The sequence below is a fragment of the Schistocerca gregaria genome, chromosome 4 (genome assembly GCF_023897955.1).
Source record: "Schistocerca gregaria isolate iqSchGreg1 chromosome 4, iqSchGreg1.2, whole genome shotgun sequence".
Classification (NCBI taxonomy): Eukaryota; Metazoa; Arthropoda; class Insecta; order Orthoptera; family Acrididae; genus Schistocerca; species Schistocerca gregaria.
In genome coordinates this window covers 633,218,833-633,244,377 of record NC_064923.1, presented here as the reverse complement: position 1 = coordinate 633,244,377, position 25,545 = coordinate 633,218,833, and the positions used below count along the sequence as shown (strand labels likewise).

Here is a 25,545-nt window from a genome sequence, read left to right as displayed (position 1 = left end):
GAACAGGGTACAACCAGCTGCAGACTGTGGCACACATTGGAACAAATGGTGCCTGTCTATTGGGTTCTGGGGTCATTCTTAGATCATTCCAGCGACTGGCAGAGAACACTGAGCAGACCAGCCTTGTGCGTCAAGTTTCAACAAAGCTCCCAATTTACAGCATTGTACCCAGGACTAATTGTGGCCCTTCATTTCTGAGTCAAGTGGAAGGACTGAGCCACAGACTTTGAAAATTCTGTTACAGTCGAGGTTAAAACTTCCTGGAATTGCATCATAGGATTGAGAACTGTAGGGTCCCCCTAAATAGGTCTGGTGTGCACTATATATCAGAGGCTGCTACTCAGGTAGCTAACTGTGTGTGGGGCACACACAAGGTTTTTTTATATTAGGTGACTCTCCCTCCACTCCAGATAACAATAACTGTAGGAAACACAGAAGTATCAGTATAAGATTAGGTAAACCAGAAGTATCAGTATAAGATCAAAATAAATGTCTCCAATAGGAGACAGTATTAAAATCCTAATGGTGTACTGCTGAAGCATTCGCAACAGAGTGCCATAGTTTTAACAGCTTAAGAAAAGCAGTGGAGCTCACATAATACTAGGTACAGAAAGATGGTTCAAACATGAAATTAATAATAGTGAGATGTTTGGGGAAAATTCAAGTGTGTATCAGTACAATAGGCAAATGGGAAATGGAGCTGCTGTATTTGTCACAGTAGACAAGAAACTCAAATCTATTGAGTTAGAAGCCAAAGCTGCACATGAGATTGTATGGGCAGGATTCAGTATCAGGGGTGGGCATAAAATGATAATTGGATCATCCTATTGCCCGCCACACTCATCTCTTGATGTAACCGGAAACTTTAGAGAAAACCTCAGTTCACTTAAATGTAAGTTCCCCTGTCATACAGTACTCATCAGTGGAGACTTCACTCATCCAACAATTAAATGGAAAAATTACAGTTCTGTTAGTGCTGGGTGCGATAAGACATCCTGTGAAACATTACTAAATGCCTTCTGTGACAACCTAGAACAGATAGTTAGGGATCCCACTCATGATGAAAATATATTGGATCTAATGACAACAAATAGAACTGACTTCTTTCAGGATATCCATATCAAAACTGGTTTCAGTGACCATGACACAATTGTGACAACAGTGATTACCGAAGTAACAAGGACAACTAAAACAAGCAGAAGAGTATATATGTGCAGTAAACTAGATACAAAATCAGTAGTGTCATGAGGAAGCTGAAACTTTCAGCACAGGTGAGGAGCATGTAAAGGAATTCTGGCTCAAGTTTAAAATTGTAGTTGGATAGGTATGAAACCAGTATAACAGTTCTCAATGGAAGGAAACTTCCATGGTATACAGTCACTGCAAAGAAACAGAGAGATGCTTAATAAAACATGTTTGGCTGTCAAGAGAGGAATGTGAGATGCCTCTAAGCACTACCATAGCAGAATATTTCAAGGAATCTTTCATAAAACCAAAAGAAATTCTGATTATGTGTAAAGGCTGTTAGGACACCAAAGTTAGTGTCCAATCCCTAGTGAATGAGACAGGAACTGAAACTGAGGATGGCAAACCAAAAGCTTAAATGCTTAACACCATTTAAAAATGTTCCTTTACAAAAGGAAAACCCAGGAGAATTGCCTCAATTAAATCCTTGCACCACTGAAAAGATAAATGAAATAAGTATTAGTGTCAGTGGTGTTGAGAAACAGCTGAAAACGTTAAAACTGAACAAAGCACCAGGCCCCAGTGGAATCCCTACCAGATTCTGTTCTGGATTTGTGGCTGAGTTAGCCCCTCTTCTCCCTATAGTCTATCATAGATCACTTGAGCAAAAGACTGTGCCCAGTTCTTGGAAAAAGATACAGTCGGATCTTGATAAGATTTCAAAGTGATGCAGAAATTGGAAACTTTCTGTAAATGTTCAGAAATGTAAAATTTTGCACTTCACAAAATGACAAGAATTGTGTCTCCTATGAGTGTAATTACTGTAGGAATTGGCCAACTCATACAAATACCTGGTTGTAACACTTTGTAGGCTTATGAAATGAAATGATTACATAGGTTCAGTCATAAGTCAGGGAGGTGCTAGACTTTGGTTTATTGGTAGAATACTGGGGAAGTACAATGAATCTACAAAGGAGATTGCTTACAAATCACTTGTGCAACCAGTTCTAGAATATTGCTCAGATGTGTGGGACACATACAAGATAGTGGGAGAATGTCACAGAGATACCGAAGAAACTGAACTGGAAGACTCTTTGAATTTAGACATAAACTATCCCAGGAGAGTCTATTACCAAAGTTTCAAGAACCGGTTTAAATAATTACTCTAAGAATATACTACAACCACCTATGTATCACTCACATAGGGATCATGAAGAAAACACTAGCAAAATTACTGCAAACACAGAGGCATTCAAAGAATCATTCTTCCTGTCGTCTGTATGTCAACGAAACAGGAAGACACCCTAATAACTGGTACAATGGGACATAGCTTCTGCCATGCACCTTGAGGTTGCTTGCAGACTATAGATGAAGATGTAGATGTCTTCGGCAACCATAGCTGATTTTCTTTTTTTTCAAAAATTCTAGTAGTGGTAAGGTTCAAACCAATGACTGAGGATGTTTCTGGTTACTAGTCAAAGACATTACCCCTAGACCATGGGTGTCAGACAAAAATTATTCTAGCTTGGAGGTGCCACTAGTGTGGGTAATGTTGCTATCAAATTTTGCTGTTGCTTTATTATTATTCTATTTTTTTCATTTCCATTTATAAAAAGATGAACATTCTTTAAATTATAGCATACAAAATCAAACTACAAAACACAGGTTAAAAATAATATAATTGCATACTCTTGACATTAACTTTTCACATGGTGGCAATTTGTCAGAGGAGAGTTCACCTACACTTAACAACTAGTATTCATTGGACCTGTTAATAATAACTATACAACACCCACATGAATTTCAGTACTGAATACATTATACATTAACAGAAAGTGGTGGTTATAAAAATAGTACTTCCTGTTATGTGACATGTGATGAAAAAATTACACTGAAGAATTTTATTAGAAACAAAGAAATAAGTTTACATTGAATTTGATAATCTCCTTTTAAGTACTGTCCTTGGCTAGCAATGCACTTATCCCAACATTGACTCCTCTCAATGTAAGGAACGGTCTCAAAATATTTTCCTGTACACAAAGTTTTAATTTCTGGGAAGGGCCACAAGTTGCATGGTGCTAAATCTGGTTATCAAGGTGGATGTGGACAAACAGGAACGTTTTTTCCAACCAAAAACTCATAGATCAAAAGAGAGGTGCAGCATGGCATATTGTCATGATGAAGAAAGAAGCCATTAGCCCATTTTTCTCGTCTCTTTCTTCGTGCACTGTTTCTCAAACACTGCAATATTCCCTTGAAAACTCCATGTTTACAGTTGTTCCCCTTGGAAAAAACTCTGGCCATCCTATGCTCTCAATTAAGGAAAAAAATGAGCAGCACTTTGGTATTCAATTTTGACTGATGTACCTTTTTAGGGTGAGGAGATTCACAGGTTTTCCATTGTGAAGTCTGAATTTTCATCTCAGGGTCATACACATGGACCCAAGTTTCACTTATAGTTACAATTTTGATCATTCAGTTTCTACAATCTGTCATACAGTTTTCCATCTGTTTATCACTTGAAAGTCTATGAACAAATTTTGCATTTGAGGTTAATGGATGTCCTGAACATTGCTTGTCATCTACTGACTCATTTCTGCATTTAAATTGCTCATACTGCTTGTAAACAATCTTAAAAGTCACAGCATTATTGCCATACACCAATTTCAACAATTTTATAAGTTTCATTGGCACTTTTTTCCAACTGGAAACTTAATGTTCATGCATTGTTTGAAATTATGCATGACAGACATGGTAAACACAACCCCATTCTAGTGTTTCTGGATGCTGACTGACAACTCAGAATATGTTCCAAATTGACAGTGCCTGTCTCAATGGATCAGGCTGTCAGTCAAATTACATGTAATGGTTGTGACATCAACAGCTGCTGCCAAACATTTCATTTAGCATATTTTTCCAACACACCTCATAATTACATATGACCAATTAAAAAAGTCTGTGCCCTATGAACTAAAACTTAGCCAAACAAGAAGCTTAAGTATGTAGACTTGTAAAACAGATCATAAAAAATGAAACAATTTGATTATTCAATTCAGCTATTTTGGAAGGCAGCTCCACCTTTAGATCATTCACTAGAAACGAATAATAATGATAATAATACGAAAGGATAATCATGTTATCCTTGAATGTATAAATATGCCTTCTTCAGGTCTACGATACAAAGAATCTTGGCGTTGCTTTTGGGTGAGAAAGGGACTGAGAAAGTTCAAGAGTGCTAACGTTGGCATAGATTTCCTTACCATAGGTAGCCTAGAAAATAGGTTATGCCACAAAATAGAAAATAAATGCAACAAGTATATTGACTCAGGAGTGAATAAAATAAACTGCAACAACTATAATAATTTTTATTTAGGACAAACAGGGAGTAAATTCATGACAAAATTAACAGGGTTCGCTCCTGCAAGGGGAGCAGTAGTACACTGATGACACTTAAAAATGGAGAAGTGTAAGGAAGTTTAGGTAAGTGAAAGCATGGAAGTCTTGTTTTATTAGTGTGTTGTATGCTGACTGTGCCATATCTCCTGTTGTTGGCAGGGCCACATCACACCACGAATTTGCTCTGCTGGCAGAGCTCCCACTGGTTGTACTACAAACAACCTACCTTGGGACGCAAGTAGCTCATTCTTCCACAAGATGGAGATGCCTTCCAAAATATTTGAACTGAATAATCAAATTGTTTTATTTTTTGTAATCTGCTTTACAAGTCTACAAATTTTAGTGTTTTGTTTGGCCAAGCTTTAGTTCATAGGCCACAGTCTTTCATTTATTGGTCATGCATAATTATAACAGCAAACGCTACTTTATAATAGTAACTTTCTATTAATGTGAAACATATTTACTACTAAAGTTTATGTGGCTGTGTACAGGTATTATTAACAGATTCAATGAATACTTCTTGTTAAGTTTCAGTGAACTCACACTGACTGACTGCCACAATATAGAAAGTTAATGTCATGAGTATGCAATTATATTAATTTAAACTGTGTCCTATAATTTGGCTTTTTATGTTTGTAATTTAAAGAACATAAGTCTTTTTATAAGTGTAAATGGAAGGGAAATGATTAGGCTCAGGTTTTAATACTGATACTGAACCTTGTTTTGCAAGTCTGAAGTTCTCTGAAGAGTGAATTTTTTGAAAATATTTTTAACACTTTAATATTTTGTAACTTGAAGTTGTATAAAAACACATATCACCATGTATGTTCCTTTAATCTTAATTGCAGATATCTGATGATGGCGGTAGCGTAAGTGGCGTAATAAATAAAGGCATTTATTTAGCTACCCAGACAGTATTATTCATGAAATATTTCCAAATAATTGTGGACTCATTCAAGAAATTTATTTCTTTTATTGATAAGAAATTTTGATGCATGACTGATATTTGTATTTAGTTTGGGCTTTTGTAATTTGTACTTACTCTCTATATCTCTCATCTGCTGACTTTTCCAAAAGAGGCATGCCAGATAGAAACAGGATAATAAATGTTGTAAACAGTGGGGAGAGAATGGCTATCCATTCAATGCCTTCAAGTACATTTATAGAAATAATAAATATTCCCCACCATAATACAATCTCTCCAAAGTAGTTTGGGTGTCTTGACAGCCTCCACAGACCTGAAACACACAGAAAAAATACACATTATATATTCAGTTTATAAAAGACAAATTCAGAAACAAATTACAAATTCAATACTATTGTAGCATGTTGTCTTCACATTTTGAGTAACTGCTGATTTTCCTCTTCATATTTCCACTTGGTTATGAACTTTATATTTAATTTGTTGTTGTCCAGACATAATTTTTACCTCCAGTTCATTTTTTTATGATGCAGATTTGTTTTTCTTAGAACATTATAGAAATACTGTCTTGCCACTAATTCCTAGGACTGGTTATTACATATTATACATTCACTTCAAAAGATTTGTAGACATCAAAATCCACAACACACAAACACCAAAAATATGCTTGCATAAAATCAGTAGAGTAATTAAAATATAATTAGAACTTTTCATATCAGAAAGTAAATCATTCTGAATCGTGCTTATGGTGGAAGATTTATTTCAATTTGCAATATGACACAATGTGAAAAACCTTAATGAACAGTAAATTTTCAGTTGTAAGTTAACTTATGTAATTGTTCCAATAATGAGGTTTAGGAAATGTAATTGTTGTTATTTTATACAGTGTAGCATGGTAGTGACCATGTGGAATAATCTGTAGAGAAATGTGCAGGCATTATGGAGTCAGTCTTGTAGGGTGATTGTATTTGGATTGTCTTTGGAGTCAATCAGTACAGAAAGTATTCTATTCTGCTGATTTATTATGTCAAGTTTGATATATTTTTATGAGATTTGATAACATTGTGAAGATCAAACTAGAGTCAAGGGTAAATAATTTCACTAATTAGTGTGCTACTTTTTTGTTCCTTCACACATGATGCATCCATTAGAAATATAATGGAGTGAAGCAACACTGTCAAAAATTATTCTTACAGGAGCAAATAAGAGATAAGTGGCATTCTACTATGAACAGTTCAAATAATTTTGTAATGTGCTTTGAAAATAAGCTAGAAGCCAAAGTACACAATTTGCTATTTTTCATCAACATAACATTGTAGTAGAATGTTACATCATGAAACATGATTTCAGCACTTCGTAATAATAATAAATATCAGAATTAAACTGAAAATTTTTGTAAAATCTCAATGTATTGTCAATTACATGTTATTTACAGGAAATTAGTTTGTATTCCTCATTACAGCATAGTTTTACGTCTGATGTTCCACTGGCAGACAGTTAATTGTGAACTGTAGACTAGTCATGTAGATGTCGTCATTTAGATGTAGACAGCAAATCATCTTAGTTTTTACAAGTGAGTGAGGTGGAGGAATTTTCCTAGACCTTGTTGAATGGAATATTTGGGGATTCACTTACAGTGATTTAGTGAAAACATTGAAAAACCTATCTGCTCTGAAAATAATTGTGATGCAAACAGCAAATCAAAGTGAGTGTTGTGCTATAATCTTGGAAATAAAAATGGGTTAGTCAGTACAATAATCTTACTTAAATTCATTCCCTCCATTTTGAGAATATGATTAAAAAATTATAATTGGATGTTGATGCTATAATGGCAGTAGGCCTACTTGACCTCACCACAAAGCATTTGTAATCCTGCAAATTGGTGTCATAAAGTTACTGTATTCTACAGCTAGAAATGTCACATAAGTGACACCACAATGTACCCATACCCTATAGTGACAAACATTATGTACACAATCTGTCTTCAAATCAAATTAATGGTTTCTACTGCATTTTCATGCTTCATCTGTATATGTGTGTATGAGAAAGAGGACCAATGGGGCACTTACATAAATAGGTAAGGTACACAAACTAAATGTTATCATCAGCTGACCATAGTATGAGACTAGCTGTTAATATAATGAGCAGATTCTCTCTGCATATGATCATATCCCTGTCACCCACACCATCACTCACACCAGCATAACTCAAGGGGTTCTGTAAGGATCAGTGCTTGGGAACTGCTGTCTGCAATGTCTGTAAATGGCCTGCCCAGTGACATACTATGCAAAGCTGTGCTTTATGTAGGTGACACAAGTCATACATTTTGGAAAAAATGTTGACATACTGAAACAACAACAAAAAAGAGTACCTTAAGTTATCAAATACCTGGTTTAAAGATAATGTCTTGTTTGTTAATTATGAAAAGATTGTGAGCATATTTTCAGAATAATCATGCTGCCACTGAGTGCAAATCCTTTAAATTCCTCTGCATATATCTACATTTGAAATACACTTGAAAGAGTCATACTGAATATATTTGTAAAAATCTGTCATGTGTTATTTATTTGTTGTGTAAAAAAAGGACTTGCATTTCTGAAAAGTTGTTGCTTCAGTCCTATTATGCTTTCTGTCACTGCCACATAAGATTTATCATTTTTGGTGGGATTATTTTCCTGGAGCAAGACAAATTTTCATCATGCAGAAGATGACCTGCAGACACATGTTCAAAATCTTTAAAACTAAAATATCTTGTAGGTCTTGTTTTAAACAGCTACATACACTAACTGTCCATACAATTGCCTTTTGCACATCAAAATAATTATAAGATATATAGACTAAGACAGCCTGTAGCTTAGCATAAAATATGCCAAGATTTAGAAATAGATATATCTATCCATATTTTATCATGTATATTTGAATAAATTGTATGTAGTAATATACAATATGTAATCCCAGTTTTCTTCTAATTTGTCAGACCCCACTGTAAAAGAGATTTTTAAATTACTCATAACATCAATTGGATTTAAATATTTAGAGTTGGATGAGTAAATTAATAAAATACAAACTACATGAACAAGTCATATTCAGAACAAAAACACTTAAATCAATTTCTTTTGTAATACTGTTTCTTAAAATATCCACCAGAACACAGTGACATTTGGGGAGAACAAACTGCAATTATCTTCAGTTTATAAGTCATAATTTCCATCAGGATCACAAACTCATTCAACTCATTCTTGATCATTGCCATCAATGGTCCCTCCTTGAAGTAAAAATAATTTTGGTCACACAAATTGGCAAAATACAATCAGGATTTGTTTGTTGTATCTGAATAATAATTCATGCACATTGGAAATGACAATGTCAATCAAGGGTGCCCATAAAATAGTTGTTACAGGGGCCTAGATCTGGGGGTATGGTATATTTTTAATATTTTGGAAGACAAATGGTGACTTGCAAGCAAGCCATAAAATTTTTTCAGGTCTAACCATGTTAAAAACCAGTGTAATACTGACTTTTGAACCATTTTATTGAAAGAAAAACAACTGAATACACTATATTTTTCCTTTTCCCGACAGCAAAGAGAGATAGAGAGAGAGAGAGAGAGAGAGAGAGAGAGAGAGAGAGAGAGAGAGAGAGAGAGAGAGGGGGGGGGGTGAGGGTGGCAGACCATAGGTTTGAGCATCCTTGGTGGCAAAGTTGCAATACTACAATATTTTTGAACAATTTGTTCTTTGGATAGTCAGATAAGGTCATAAAAGAGAATACAGGACACAACTTCTTCAAGACTTTGATCTGATATCTGAATGTATATAATGATTCCATTATGGGAATGAGCCATCCTTGTCAGGGCCAAAAAAGACTGCATGTTGGGCATCAACTTCTGAAATTCTAATCAAATAAGTAGTTCAAGATGCTGCTTTCAGTGGCTAAGCGATGAACATGTTCTCTAATGACATGACATGTGAGACTTTACTGCAGTCAGAGTGACTCACTGTCAGCCACAGCCAGATTTTTCTTAGCACTTCTCTGGGTAACTTAGATTTACTGCCTTAAAATTTTCATCTTTAGGTTAAAAAGTGCTGTTTGTATGATTTTCTTCTAATAACAATACACATCAGACCAAGTGAGTTGTCTGCCATTGCATATTTTTACAACTGAAGCAAGCACCCTTTTGTTTATCTTTCACTACTGAACGTGATGGCGATGAGATTAAGTCACAGGAGTTAGTTTTGAAAGAAATATGAATATAATTCCCTCTAATTATACTGATTTACGTTTCACTGGCTTCTCTAAATCATTTCAAGAGTATAGGAAGATGGTTCCTTACATCACCACTAGAAATTTTCTTCCTCAATTTTTCTGGACACAAGAGAAATCAACAACAAATTTAATTTTAAGTTTTATAAGCCTACAGTCCAATTTATTGATAATATGGCCTCAAGAACTATCTGTACTTCATGTCTGGTTGGATACATGTTACCCTACACCATGATGTACCTGATATGTATAACAGTTCATATTATTATTTAACAAGTGATGGATTTTTTAAAAATGAAAGTATTTTTATGAAATCTGCATTTGTTAAGTCACAGTTCTAATCAGTTTTAATTATTGGTATGCACTCAGAATGTTTAGCATTTATCATGGTTCTCATTTTATTCTGTGGTAAGCCATGTCACTATTAAATCACAAAGTGATAATTCAAGTCCTTTCCAGAATAACTTTTTGACTCTGCAGCAAAGTGTGTGGGTATGAAACTTCTTAGCAAATTAAAATTGTATGCTGGACTGGGACTCACTGGTAAGTGCTCTGACAACTGAGGAACCCTAGCTTGATACATGACCTGTTGTTACAGCTTTACTTCCACAGCACCTCATCTTCTACTTTTCAAACTTCACAAATGTGCAGTAGAGTGAAACATTCATTCTGGAAATAATCACCCAGATTGTGGCTGCTCCCAGTCTTTGCAATATTCTTTCTTGCAGAAGTGCTAGTCCTACAAGTTTCACAAGAGAACTATGAAATTTGTAAGACAGGAGACAAGGTATCAGCAGAAGTAAAGCTGTGAGGATAGGTTGTGACTCATGCTAGAATAGTTCAGTTGTTAGAGCATTTGGCTGTGAAAGGCAGGTCTGAGTCCCATTCCAGTACACAGTTTAACCTGCCAGGAAGTTTCATTCCAGTTTTTTGTTCCACTATCTTGACACTAGCAACGTTCAGTCCTTGCTTTAGTCCCATGATGAAATGCATTACCCTTGCTCACACTATTGTGTTTAGAAATGTATTACTTTTCTTAAGTCAGCTGGAGGTCTGGTCACTTTTATCACGGTGCTGGTCCGGATCTTTGAAAATCAGTTGAATCAGTTCTGCACAAAACCAGTTGCGTACGTGTTTTCTCACACCTGCTTACTTAATATAGAATGGTTCTTTACAGTGAACCATATGGAACTCCATTTACTGCCCAAGCACTACTGTGTATTGTCAAAAGTGGACTATCAGACCTTTTCTGCCAAAAAATAAAAGTAAAATCAGGTATGGAAAAATTCACTGAACTGAAAGTCTGCAAAAGACATTTATCAGAAATCAGAATACAAAATTTTTCAAAAGACCTAGCAAACCAAAGCTGGGATGAAGTGTATAGCGAAACAAATGCAAATGTGAAATTCTCCAAATGTTCAAAATTATTTAAACAGAACTTTGAAATGACAGTTCCAAAAGTATCCGCAACAGAATCAGTGTCTCATAAAAACAAATAGCAGGTATTAATAAGTTCTTAAAAATCCTTAAGTACCTCAGTTACATGAAAAAGAGCCATAATGAGCCAGAGTTCTTACATTTTTATCACCGGTACAAAAAGTGTAGTAGAAAGGTGCTGATTGTTGCAATAAAGCAGTTTAATGACAAAATAATACACAATGCAGAGAATAAAGCAAACCAATTTGGAATGTCATAAAAAAGGAAACAGGGAAAGGAAAAACAAAGGATTAACAACATACTGATGACAGAGTAGGATAAAGTAATAAATGATCCACATCACCTGGCTGACTATGTGAATGACCAATCTTCAAGTATTGTGGTGTAGTTACATCAGAAATTAACAAGAAATAAATAGACAACTGTAAATAATTATGCATAAAGTACCATGATGTTACTACCAACCACAGAGAATGACATCAGTAAAACTGCACAAAAACTAAAAAATAAAAAGTTCACAGAGTTAGATGAAGTGCCAAAGTGTCTACTGAAACAATGCATAGGGGGTATACAAGCTCCCTTAATAAACATAATAAACTAATCCCTCCTGTCTAGGAAATTTCAGAGTATTTAAAATGGGCTGCTAAGGAAAGGCACTGTAGAAGAGACAGAAAATTATCAACCCTTTTCCCTGCTTTCTCCATTCTCAAAAATTATAGAATAAAATATGAAAGGCAAATTAATGAATTACTTGTCAAATACAACTTTCTAAGGGAATCACAGTTTGGTTTCTGAAGCGATAGAGATACACAGTCAGCTACAGCAGAATTCACAAAAGTGTTACTTGATGCTTTTGACAAGGATGAGTGTGCCACAGGCATATTTTTAGAACTTTCTAAGGCTCCTAACCATAAGATTCAACTAAATAAGCTAGAAGCATTAGGAATAAGAGGGACAGCTAATGACTCGTTCCATTCATACCTAACAAAGAGTAGAGGTAACAGGTACTTCAAATACGTCTATTTTTTTTAAAAAAAATACTTATCAGAACCAAAATACATGATTAGAGGAGTTGTTCTGGGTAGCATTTTAGGACCAGTACTGTACCCAATATACATCAGTGACTTTCCCAGTATTGTTAGTTATGGGGAAAGATTTCTCTTTGCTGATGACAGCTATATTATAGTCACTGAGAAAACAAGTGAACTCCTTCCTGAGAAAGCAAATCAAGCCCTCAAGGAAGTTTACAAATGGTCAATAAATAAGAAAGTGACATGGACCATAAAGAAAACAACTACCATAACTTCATTTTGAAGAGTGAAAATATAAATATAATGAAGGTGGCAGCTCTAAAGATAGTGTAACAAGTGCAAAATTTCTAGGAATGAATACAGATTTTCAGCTGAAGTGGTGTGAACACACAAAAATGCTTCCAAACAGAATGTCATCAGCATGTTATGCCCTTAGAATCATGTTGTCAATGTGTAACCCAGTGTCTGTTAATTACATACTACTCATACAGTATGTACACTGAATTCTTAGCTATGGCATTCTTTTCTGGGTAACAAATGAACAATTTTCAAAATTTAGAGAATGGCCATAAGTATAATAACAAAAACTAGCAGTCACACTAATTGTAAAGATCTGTTGAAAACAATGGGGATTTTAACTGCCCCATGTGAGTAAATTTACGAGTCAGTTGTGCACATCAAAAATAGCATTGATAACTACTTGCACAACAGCTCTGTCCATGACCATGGAACAAGATCTGTACTGAACTTACATTTACTAAGAAAGACTATACATAAAACTCAAAACAGCATTTTCTATCAAGGAATAAAACTATACAGTAAATTGCCAAAGGAGATTAAATACATTGCTAAAAGAAACTTATTTTAAAAAGCATTTAAATAGTATCTGTTATGTAATACATTCTGCATCTACATCTACATTTACATGGTTATTCTGCAATTCACACTTAAGTGCCTGACAGAGGGTTCATCGAACCATTTTCATACTACTTCTCTAACATTCCACTCTCGAATGGCGCGTGGAAAAAGGAACACCTAAATCTTTCCATTTGAGCTCTGATTTTATTATTATTATGATTTCTCCCTACATAGGTGGGTGTCAACAAAATATTTTTACATTCGGAAGAGAAAGTTGGTGTTTGAATTTTCATAAATAGATCTCGCCGCAAAGAAAACCGCCTTTGTTTCAGTGACTGCCACCCTAACTCGCATATCATATCAGTGACACTCTTATCCCTATTGCACAATAACACGAAACGGGCTGCCCTTCTTTGCAATTTTTCAATGTCCTCCATCAGTCCTATCTGGTGAGGATCCCACACCATGCAGCAATATTCCAGCAGAGGACGGACAAGTGTAATGTAGGCTGTCTCTTTAGTGGGTTTTCTTGCATCTTCTAAGTGTTCTGGCAACAAAGCGCAGTCTTTGTTTTGCCTTCCCCACCATATTATCTATGTGGTCTTTCCAATTTAAGTTGCTCATAATTATAATTCTTAGGTAATGACTCGAATTGACAGTCCTTAGATTTGTGCGATTTATCATATACCCAAAATTTATCGGATTCCTTTAAGTACCCATGTGGATGACCTCACACTTTTCTTTTTACACATTCTGTACACTGAAAGATTATTTAGATAACACACAGTAGGGGTTTGGTAAAATAAACACTAGTAACTAATAATAGTGATAACATAACATACAACATTCAACATAACAATTTCCCACTATACTTCTTCCCTCCTTTTCCCTTTTCTGGAGAAACTTACTCTCAAAGCTACACAGTGTATAACACTAACACCTTATTCACATTATGAATGCAACATCTCATTCATTACAGAGGTATGCTGTTTCAGTTTTTCAGGCTAGCAAATGGGGAGCTGCAGTGCACAAAATAGTCCTGACATCAGCTGATAGTGTGCGTAGTCTTATGAAACAATGTGTATATAGTGTTTGCAGTGTGTCCGTCCAGTGACTGGAAGTAAGAAATGAATGAACAATGTAGCATTAGCCTCTTTAATTCTAATAACTCATTTGTAAAACAGTTCTGCACCCTAAGGGGCAAACCGAATGCAGTAGCACTGTTTCAAAAAGAGTGGCCTTGTATTTGGGACTGTCAAGGCCTCAGTCCACATCCAGCCATCCTGATTTAGGATCTCCTTGGTTTCTCTAAATTATTTCAGGAAAATGTCAGGGTGTCCCTTTTATAAGGCTGTCGTTGACTACATTCCCCACCCTTATGTTACTAGACCTGTATGTCTGTATATGCGAATTACTTTATTTTTGTTGTTCTTAAGTTGTAATACAAAGACACACTCAATATCCTTGTAAAAGAGAACTATGATGAATAAAACTACTACTAATACTAGTACTACTACTACTACTGCTACTACTACTACTGCTACTGCTACTGCTGCTAGACAGTATCCTGTTAAAAAGAAAATAATGTGGACCCAGGCAAGTACATAAATTAAATGAGAAAACGTACATAACAAAAAGTGTAGTATCATCTGACAATGCAGTCTTACAGCTTCCTTCTTCATCTTAAGGAACTTATTTTTTTTAAAACGAATGTGTGATGAAAAGTCATATTCCATTAGATAATAACAGTGTACACAATCTGTGGAACTCCCAAGGGGCAGTCTCCCTCCCTCCCTCCCTCTCTCTCTCTCTCTCTCTCTCTCTCTCTCTCTCTCTCCTCTCTCTCGTTCTCTCTCTTTGACACACACACACACACACACACACACACACACACACACACACACACACACACACACACACAGAGTAAATATGGGTGAAATCGTAATGGTAAGATCAGTTTAATGAAATTTCATTACAAGAAATTCAGTTTATATTAATGGTCACACTAGACGTATTCAGCCTCAAATAGTCTGGTTTTTTTGATCAATGAAAATTAATAACGATACATAATTTACTGTTGATTATGTTGTTTCATAAATTTGATGAATATCAAGTAGTTTTAAGAACAGATATACAAATAAACTTATATATCAAATAAAAACTAGAATATTAAGTAGAGACTGTCCATAATTAAAGTGTCAGTTTCAAAACACTGTATAAAGGAAACCACTGCTCAGAATGACATCAAATTTGAACAGCATACTATTGATGCAGGGGAAATGTCACAAAAAAATTGAGCAATAGATGGCACAGTAAGTTTCTTAATGCAAATGGGATCAGCTGTGAATGACAGATGAATTGCATTGCAACAGCTATGGTTTCAGTCGCACATTACACATCTGTACTGTTCAGTGTGCATGACTGCACAAATTTAGTAGCCCTCGTCAGTATTTGTCTGGAATGTTTAAAAGTATCAGTGGTTAAACCAGTGCATAATAAAGGAGATATAGCATCTCCAGATAACTATCGACCTATATCATTTATACCGAAACATAAAAAATAATATAATACTGCGTGCTTAAACATATGAGTCAATATTTGAAGGATAATGGTATACTTACCTCCTCACAATATGGTTTCAGATACAGCCTTTCTACTGTCAAAGCAGTTGAGAGGATGGTGGCAAAAATATACAACTGATTTGAAAATAAAGATTTTATCTGTGCAGCACTGATGAATGTCAGGAAAGCTTTTGATATGGCCTCCCATAACATTCTCACAAAAACTCTACCATTACAGAGTGAAAGACATTGCTATGACTATGCAGTCTTCCTTGGACAATAGAAAAGAGTTAGTTAAGTTAAATAATGAAATATTTGAATGTCTTCCAGCTGTAAAGGACATACCTTAAGGATTTGTTCTTGGACCATTCCTTTTCATTATTTACATACATTTACATAACTTATTAACAGTTGTACCATGTGATGCAGTGCTATATGCATATGACATAACATTCATCACATGTGGTACCGACTTTGAAATTGTGCAACACAGCAGTGGCAAAGGAGGGATGTACTAAATAGCTTGAAGCAAAGGCACTGCAGAAGAATGATAGTAAAACTGAAGGTACTGTATTGAGTCTGAATGCTCCCAGTCATGACAACAAAAGAAGCAAACTGTCAGGATTTGAAAGAGATCAAAAGCTCAGCTGGGATACTCATGCAGGGAAATTATGTCAGACTAGCATGTCTCATCTATCTGCTGTACAAGCTGAGGGGCAGTATCAGTAAAGAACTACTATCATTTGCATATTTTGCATTCTTCAGTGTGCTAGGGTTGCAAAGACTCATAACAGTTACAAATGTCTTGGTCCTGTCTACTTCAACAAATTATGTGAAAATCCCTATTCAGTGCCAGTGTGTAATTTTGAGATGGATGACAAGTAAAGTAATTTATTCTGCTCAAGAGTTCCTCTAGTGTGTGTCAAGTGACTCACATTTCTTATCAGAATGAGCAATAAATTAACTACAAACTTTACAAATACCACACTGTGTAACTATTTTATTACTGTTTCACATACTTTTTGTTAATTATCTGATTATTCCATATCTTTTTCATTCACTTAACTATGTAGTTCAGTTATCTTGTAATCATTCTGTTAGGAAACTTTCTGCTGTTATAGGCATTTATTTAGATATGCAGGGTATCTATCTTACCTTATTTTCTTATAGCTAATGACATTGGCCCAAGTTTGTGTTATTATTATTATTACTGTTTTTATTACTGTGTGAACTTTGATGACACCGATTGAATGTAAATACGCTCAAAGGTGACATAAAACTTATGTTTGTAACAGTTGTGGTACTGTTAGTTAGGTAAGCTCATCCATCATGGCAAGGTCACACATCATTGAATGGAAAAATTGGTTTTTAATATTTCTGTTCACATGGCCACCTTCCATTAGTTGTTCTGTGGACAAAAACTGCATACAAAGCAAAATGACATCAGTTTTTAATTGCCCTGGGGTCAAAACCAAAAAAAAAAAAAAAAAAAAAATCAAAATGCCATCTGTTTGTAATTGTTGTAAGACTGGCAAAAGACGAAGAAACAGAATGTTCTACAGCAAATTGTAGTATCTCTGGGGTCACGTTCAGAATGCATTGCACAATGTTTCCCTTGAATTCACCTACATATGTAGCTGCAGCTGCACTGGCTGTCCAATGTGCGGGAGAGTCCCTTCTTGTATTAAAATGATCCTACACACTCATCCACATTGTTGAAGGGTTGGAATGATGTTGGAGCACAAATGACTCTCACAGCATTTACCTGTGATGGTACACATAACAAGACCCACAGAACTTGCCTCCTCAAAAACATATGGCCCTACAACAAACGACACCATCAACATGCAACATTGCAGAATGAAGAGGTACGGGTTGATGTCTGGATTTTCCATTGACCATATTCTACAATTCTTCATATTGCCCTGTCCTTGGATATGGAAATGTGCTTCATCTGTCCGCGGAATGTTCCATGGCCATTCATTGTCCACTTCCATGTGAGCAAGAAATTCTGGATTGAATTTTTGTCTTGCTGATGGGTCTATGAACAAGTCTGACTTTGTATAGATAGCAATGCAGGATGATCCATTGGACTGTGCTCACAGGTATGTCCAACATTCGGAGCAGTTCCCTGTGCACTGCATGTCTGCACACCACCGACCGACCCCTGAATTGCTGTGGCAACACCTTCAACTGATGTTTGATCAAATGCTTTCCTCCCTCTGCTACACTGCACTTCAAAAGAGCTTTTCTTTTGGAAATTTGTAACCATTTTCTCCAGACCCTTAGCAAACATTGGACCAATGCCATTTTGAATACCCTTGAGTGTCCAGAACTTCTGCAGGGCTACGGGCGCACAGTCACCATTCTTGTAAATGAGCTTCACCAGCAGCTTGCATCCGACCCTGGTAGCTGAGTGGTCAGCACGACGGACTGTCGGTCCTAAGGGCCTGGGCTCGATTCCCGGCTGGGTCGGAGATTTTCTCCGCTCAGGGACTGGGTGTTGTGTTGTCCTAATCATCATAATCATTTCATCCCCATTGACGTGCAAGTCGCCGAAGTGGCGTCAAATCGAAAGCTTGCACGAGGCGAGCGGTCTATCTGACGGGAGTCCCTCGTCACACGCCATTATTATTATTACCAACAGCTTGCGATCTTTCATGGAGACAGCCATGCTGGGCATCTCAGATGTAAACTGGGGGACAGCAGTATGGCGCGCATCTGTTGGTGTGCATGTTCTGACACTTACGGTGCCATCTTTGGTCAAATTTTCGTTTTTTTTTGTTCATAACATTTCCTCCTATGCTGTTCAAATTTGACGTCATTCTCAGTAGTGGTTCTACAGGACGCCCGGGAAGCAGGGACGAATATTGAGGGGCTATAGAACCTACAAAATTTATTGAAAATGTAATGATTTTTTACGAACACATTAAGTAGCTTCTCCCTCTTATGTATGAAAAATTATATTCTCCATATGACCACCCAAGGACGCAAAGCAACGAGCAATGCATTCATTGAAGTTCTCGATGACGTGTTCACAAACATCTGCCGTCGCATGGTGTTTTGTTTGTGGTGTGGATGGGTACGCTTTTGATTTCTAAAAAAAGGGCAATTGTTTCACGCGATGTGTGACATGTGGCATCATCTCGCTGAAACCAAAAATTGTCATTTTATCAATAAGAGGGAAAACCCAATCAGAAAGCATGTTGCGACAACGGTCGCCGTTCACAGTGACTGTAGCTCCATTGTCATTTTCATAAACGTATGGACCGATCAATCCTCCTGCCCAGAACCTACGCCCACACAGCCGTGCGTTGTGGATGCATCTCATCTTCCTCAGTCACTCGCTGATTTTCGTCCGCCTAAAATCTGCTTATTGACGTACCCACCGAGGTGGAAGTACATCTAAATTGGAAAAATTATTCTTGTTATGAAGTTCTCGTTCTCCTATTGTAGAGCCAAGACACACTGAGAAAATCGATGTCTCTTTCCATGCCCTGCAGGCTTCAACTCTTGTGTAAGTTGAATCGTGTACGCATGCATTTTCAGATCTTTTGAAAGGATTTCATGCAATTATTGAGCTCGTCAGCGAACCGGTTTTTTGGGGCTTACGGTCACATTGTGACGCACGACAGCAATGTTTTCATGTATTCGAACAGAAAACGGTCGTTCTGTTTTCAGAACCCCATGTTCTCAAACTTTCGGATCAACTTCCGAAGTAATGACTCGGTTGAAGCAGCATTACGTCCGAGTTTCTCATGCAATTCACGAACTGTTGACGTCGGATTTTCACTGTTTCTGTAACAACTTTTTATCGCTTGGATATGTTTCTCAGTTGTCAACAATGACGAAATTAAACATCAAACAACAATGCTCACCACGCAAAAGCTATCAGGCAACTAATGGGAAGGATGGCAGATAACAAACATGAAAAAAACCACGGCTGCAAACCCTCATATGACAAAATGGCATACAATTCAAATTCGTCCGTACTTCCCGGTCACTCGTTATTTCTACACTATTTTGAAACTGGAACTTTAATTGTGGACACCTTGTACAAAAAAATGTAAAGTTGTTTGACAAAATTAACACTGTATTGTTATTGAAGAATAATGTTTATGAACTCACCATCATTACACCATTTTCCTTTGTTGGCTGGATCTTGCCTAAAAGAAAACTTTTGCAAGTCTGCATACGTTTCTGCCAGGAGTCCAATGACAAACAACCCCGTACCAGCGGAGTCAAGAGTTGTCATTGTTTTGGGAGAGTGTGGGATGGCATGCCGAGGTGCGTTGATAAAAATAACTGGCAGGCTAACAACGAACACCCAAACAGCCTAAGTGCAACAAGAAAACAAAACAATAAATTTCTGGCTTTCAACTTAAAAATACTACTTATCACTTTAAGATTATTGTACTATGTACCATTACCCCGTAACAATCACTTTAAAATATTGACGACTGCATGTTATTTAAGTGGAAACAAAATTTATGTTGCCAATGCTGAAATCTGTCACAAGATCTGCTTGCACTAATTCATATTGTTCTTGTTTCTGCTATTTCGTGATTTAGGAACATATTAAAAAGTTAGCCATTGCATTATATTAACTTAGAAATGGGGCTGTTCAGCCGTAGGAACTGGATTGATGTTAACATCTTTCATCTCATTAATGGTAAGAAGTAACTTATTATTAATGCCTAATTTACTGAATAACGTATGCTACACTGAAATTAAAAGATAATGTCAATAATTGTAAAATGATTAAATGAAGTAAAATCTGGAAGGAAATAGTATAAACTATGATACTTCATCATAAAGACACATCCAAATTTTCCAAGCATCTACTATTAACCAGTTACCACTGACTTTATCATTAAATTCACATCAGTGACCATGAAACGAGTTGATGAGAGATCCACTGCCTCAGCTCAATGCCCACATGTGAATTGCAGTAACGTACTCAGAGCTCGGCAAAGTACTTCGAAGCATGCCACAATGTTTAGAACTCTAATCGCCATCAGTGACTTCAAATAGCATTTCTTCGCAGTGATGTCCCTGAGAAGTCTCACATTACAGAGGATGGATTAATTCTGAAATTTGTTACTTCTTAAACCCTTTAACTACGGTTGAATTATGTGGAAGTCGACTGCAATCGAGCGTTACATGCGGTGGACTGCTGTAGAAGTCGGCTGGGAAACAGACGTTCCCTTCGACGAACTGCTGCAGCAGTTGGCATTGAGATGGTCATTCTCTTCAGGATACCTCATTATGCTTGAGCTCAGAATATGTTCTAAGATTCTAATGTTCTAAGATTCTGCAACAAATTGATGTCAAGGGTATTGGACAGTAGTTTTGTGGATCACTTCTACTACAGTTTATATTAGGATTCCTTCCTGTTCCATTCACGTATGGAGCGAGGAAAGAATGCCTCTGTACCTGTAGTAAGCATTCTAATCTTAACCTCACGACCACTGTTGAGCGATACGTAGGGAGTTGTAGTAGATCCCTAGAGTAATCGTTTATAGTCAATTCTTGAAAATTCGTTAAAAGAGTTTCTTGGAATAGTTTACATCTGTCTTCAAGAGTCTGCCATTTCAGTTCCTTCAGTATCTCTGTGACACTCTCCCATGGATTAAACGAATCTGTCACCACTCGTGGTGCCCTTCTCTGTATATGTTCAACATCCCTTCTTAGTCCTATCTGGTACGGGTCCCACACACTTGAGCAATATTCTAGGATGGGTCGCACAAGCGATTCGTAAGCAGTCTCTTTTGTAAACTGATTGCACTTCCCCAGTATTATACCAAAGTCTATTACCTGCTTTATCCACGACTGAAACTATGTGATCATTCAGTCTCATATCCCTACAAAGTGTTGCACCCAGGTATTTGTATGAGCTGGCCGAGTCCAACAGTAATTATGGTCATAGGATACACAATTTTTGCCGTTTTGTGAAGTGCAAAATTCTACATTTCTGAACGTTTAAAGAAAGTTTCCCATTGCTGCATCACGTGAGTGGTATTCCCAACTACCTGTTCTGAGTAGTTTTCAGAGAAGACATTTAGTAATGTTTCACATGATGTCTTATCGCGCCCAGCACTAACAGAACTGTAATTTTCCCAGTTAATTGTTGGATGAGTAAAGTCTCCACTGATGAGTACTGGGGAAATTACATGCAAGTGGAATGAAGTTTTCTCTAAAGTTTACAGTTACATCGAGAGATGAGACTGGTGGGCTATAGAAGGATCCAATCTTCATTTTATGCCCACCTCTGATACTGAGTCTTGTCCATACAATCTCACGTGCAGTTTCAGCTTCTACCCTAGTAGATTTAAGTTTCTTGTCTATTGCCACAGATACACCACCTCCATTTGATATACACTTAAATTTTCCCCAAAAATCTCACTATTACTGATTTTAGGTTTGAACAAGCGCTCTGTACCTAGTATTATGGGAGCTTCACTGCTTTTCTTGAGCATTTCAAACTATGGGACTTTGTTGCGAATGCTTCAGCAGTATACCATTAGGATTGTAATACTCTCACCTGCTGGAGACATTTATTTCGATTTTACGGTGATACTTCTGGGTTCCCTACAGCTGTCGTTATTTGGAATGGATGGAGAGTCACCTAATCTTAAAAAAGACCTTGTTTGCACTCCACACACTGTTAGCTACCTGAGTAGCAACCTCTGATGTGTAGTGCACATCTGACCTCTATAGGGCGATCCTACAGTTCTCAGCCGGGCGGGGTAGCTGTGTGGTCTCAGGCGCCTCCCTGTCGGGGGTTCGAGTCCTGCCTCGGGCATGGGTGTGTGTGTTGTCCATAGAGTAAGTTAGCTTATGTTAGATTAATTAGTGCGTAAACTTAAGGACCGACGACCTCATCAGTTTGGTCCCATAGTCCTAGCCACAAATTTCCAGATTTACAGTTCTCAACCCTATGGCACAAGGCAGACAGTTGCAGCCAAGCTTGTAACAGCACTTTAGACGTCTCTGGTTCAATCCTTCAAATCGACTCAGAATCAAAGGGCCACGATCACTTCTGGAGACAATGCTGCAAATTGTGAGCTTCGTTGAAACTCCAAGTGCAAGGCTGGTCTTCTCAACCTTGTCTGTCAGTCGCTGGAGTGACCCTCGAATGACTTAGGAGCCCGGACGACACGCATCATTTTTTTCCCGTGCGCCACAATCTACAGTTGGTTGCATCCTGTTCCCTCAATGCTGCTGAAATAGCTTCTTTTGCATCTTGAGTGAGGCCACCAGGCATACATACTGAGTGCTTCTGGTGGCCTTTCCTGTCCCTTACTGCCATTTCCCTAAGAGGTGCCGTCATTTGCCGTACGTTTGAACTTCCGACGATTAATAGTCCCCTACTCCTGACATCGGACAAAACAGGTTTCTCCAAAACTGGTGAAATGAGTCCCACTGGTTCCGTTCCCGTTTCAGTGCAAAAAGAGTACCTCAAATTTGTTACTCAGGGGGATCGGTACAATTCCCTGATTCCTACCTGGTCCCCTTCTAACCTGTATAGGACGCTTAGATCTACCATTGACATGGCACTCGCGATCAAGTGTACTTGGGGTAATGACAGATCCTGTACTTTCTGCAGAGGAGAAAGAGGGAGAGGATGGTACCTCCGGTGGTATCACAGGTACACGACTCTCAGGAGCTCTTCCAACACACCGACTCGCAGCAGCTGCCAATCGAATGACAGTAGTCGGGGCAATCTCCAGCTGCTTGCGAATGTCAACCGACTCATCCCGTGTTTGAGAACAGCATTCACAGTGGAGCTGCATCTTGATTGGAGCAGTGTGTTGAAAGGCAGTGAACAAAAAAGAACTTTAAATTAAACCTGTTAATTATCTTCTAATCTGTTGAGCTAAAATGTTACTAATTCCCTGTAAGAATTAAAGCAGATTTATATTAAGGCCACACAAAACCTGTGGTAAAAATTGCGATTTTCCTAAAACGTTTTATAGTGATTATATTTGTTAGCAAACTCGAATGCTGGGTTAATTCATTAATTGCAGATAATATATAGGGCTACTCCTGTTAAGGGAAAAATAGATATAACAAAAAATGTTAGTCAGAAAATCCGCTATAGTAACTAAATCACAAACCCCGATTTGTTGCAATTGCTCGTAGATTATACAAAGAACAATGGTAGCTTCAGCAAACTCTCAAAAACGCACGTTTATTTGTGTTGAAATACAATGAAATTGAGGGGTGGTGTACATTTTGGCTAAACTGTGAACCACCTACGCTGATTTGCTACGAGTTAAGTTACGTACCTAAAACACTTGTACCAGTAACTTAATAAAATAGTTTTTTAAGCGTCCGAAAATTCTGAAACTAACCTGTTTTTCACGTAACTGTGCAATGAAATTAGGGAAAGATTGTTTTGAACGAAAATAGGCCTACTGTACTTAAAAATTTTAGAAGAGAACAATTTAGTGCAACCCTACAATTGACGATAACAATAGTTTATCGCGGCACTCGCGGATGTTCGAAATTTCACATTATATCACAATACAAGCCGCTATTGATACAATTAATGAAAGATTATCGAGAAGAAGCGACGCGAACCGTAAAATATGCTAATGTAGAACTTTAAATCGACACACGATCTTGTACGGGCGGTCTCACACAAGGCCAAATTCCTAAGTTGGTTTTATATATAAATAAACGTGCATATTGTACGGATTTTTCGCTTCTGATTCTGTGCACACTTCTACACCGGCGTGCTAAAGAAAAACACTGCAGTGTAAGTATGTCTCAATCAAAATCGCTAAAATGTGCAGCAGCAACAAAGCACGTCTTCTGCCTGTTGCAGATAACAAATAGTGTCTTTAGGTACATTGGTGTTTTCTGGCCCTTTAATAGTATCAGACCCAGGAATAACTGATGACTCATCATAAGACGAGGAGAACGACGAAGAAGTATCCACGCCTTCGCATATAAAGCAGAAACTAGTATGGACAAGTAAAAATGTAACACGACAAAGACGTCAGTTATCGGCCACAGATTCTGGTCTGGAAAGTGTAGTTGATACAAGAAGTTCCTTAAGCTTGTTTTCCCTGTTTATAAGTGAAGAAATTGTGGTTCATGTATACAACGAGACAGAAAGAACGAAGAAAGAGTGGACAGGCGTGGCACAAAATGAATTCTTTATTTTTGTAGCTGTGTCTCAAGTTACGACAAGAGTAAAAAAAAGTCTTTATCGAAGTACTGGTCAAAACATCCACTTCTTGAATCTCCGATTTTTTCACTACTTCTTTCACGAGATAGATATTTGTGTGTCCTACGATTTTTACACTTCAGTGATGATACTGTGAATGCAACAAAATACCTGTTCAAACTTCTTTCTATTTTGGATCACTTTCGTATTACCTTCAAAAAGCGTTTATACCATTTTGAAAACCTTCTGTTTAAAGGGAGACTAAAAATAAAACAGTATATTCCAGTTATGCGAAATCGTTTTGGAATAAAAATGGTTTTGATTTGTGAAGTTCAAACAAATTATATTTTGGACTTCATTATTTACTGCGAAGAAGACACAAATGTCACAAAACATAATCTCGGGGTCTATGGAGACGTCGTCGCAATTCTAATTGAGCCATATTTGCAGAAGGGGCCTACGTTATTTTGTGATAACTGGTACACATGCCCAGCACTCTTCTGTTGGTTGTATGAGTGCCTTTGGTACAGTACGGCCCAACAGAAAAGACATGCCGAAAATGGAAGAGAAATTGCAAAAGGGAGAACTGACATAGAGATCTGTTTGAGCGCTAATGCTGGTAATGAAACGGTGTGACAGGAGGGATGTCTTAAGTGCTTTTCATTTAGCGGACTTGGAAGAGACATCTAAAAAGGGCTACACAAATGGTGCAAA

At 37.2% G+C, this 25,545-nt stretch overlaps 1 protein-coding gene across 9 annotated transcripts in view; it reads right to left on the bottom strand.

The window, feature by feature from the left end:
• Positions 1-25,545, bottom strand: part of LOC126267249 (uncharacterized) — a 698,963-nt gene that overhangs the window by 12,876 nt on the left and 660,542 nt on the right. For all 9 annotated transcript variants that reach the window (XM_049972261.1, XM_049972262.1, XM_049972263.1 and 6 more), the window contains 2 exons: positions 19,782-19,989; positions 5,624-5,819 (listed from right to left, as the gene is read on the bottom strand). In XM_049972261.1, the coding sequence (XP_049828218.1) occupies positions 5,624-5,819; positions 19,782-19,989 (404 nt within the window). The remainder of the gene's footprint in view (positions 1-5,623; positions 5,820-19,781; positions 19,990-25,545) is intronic.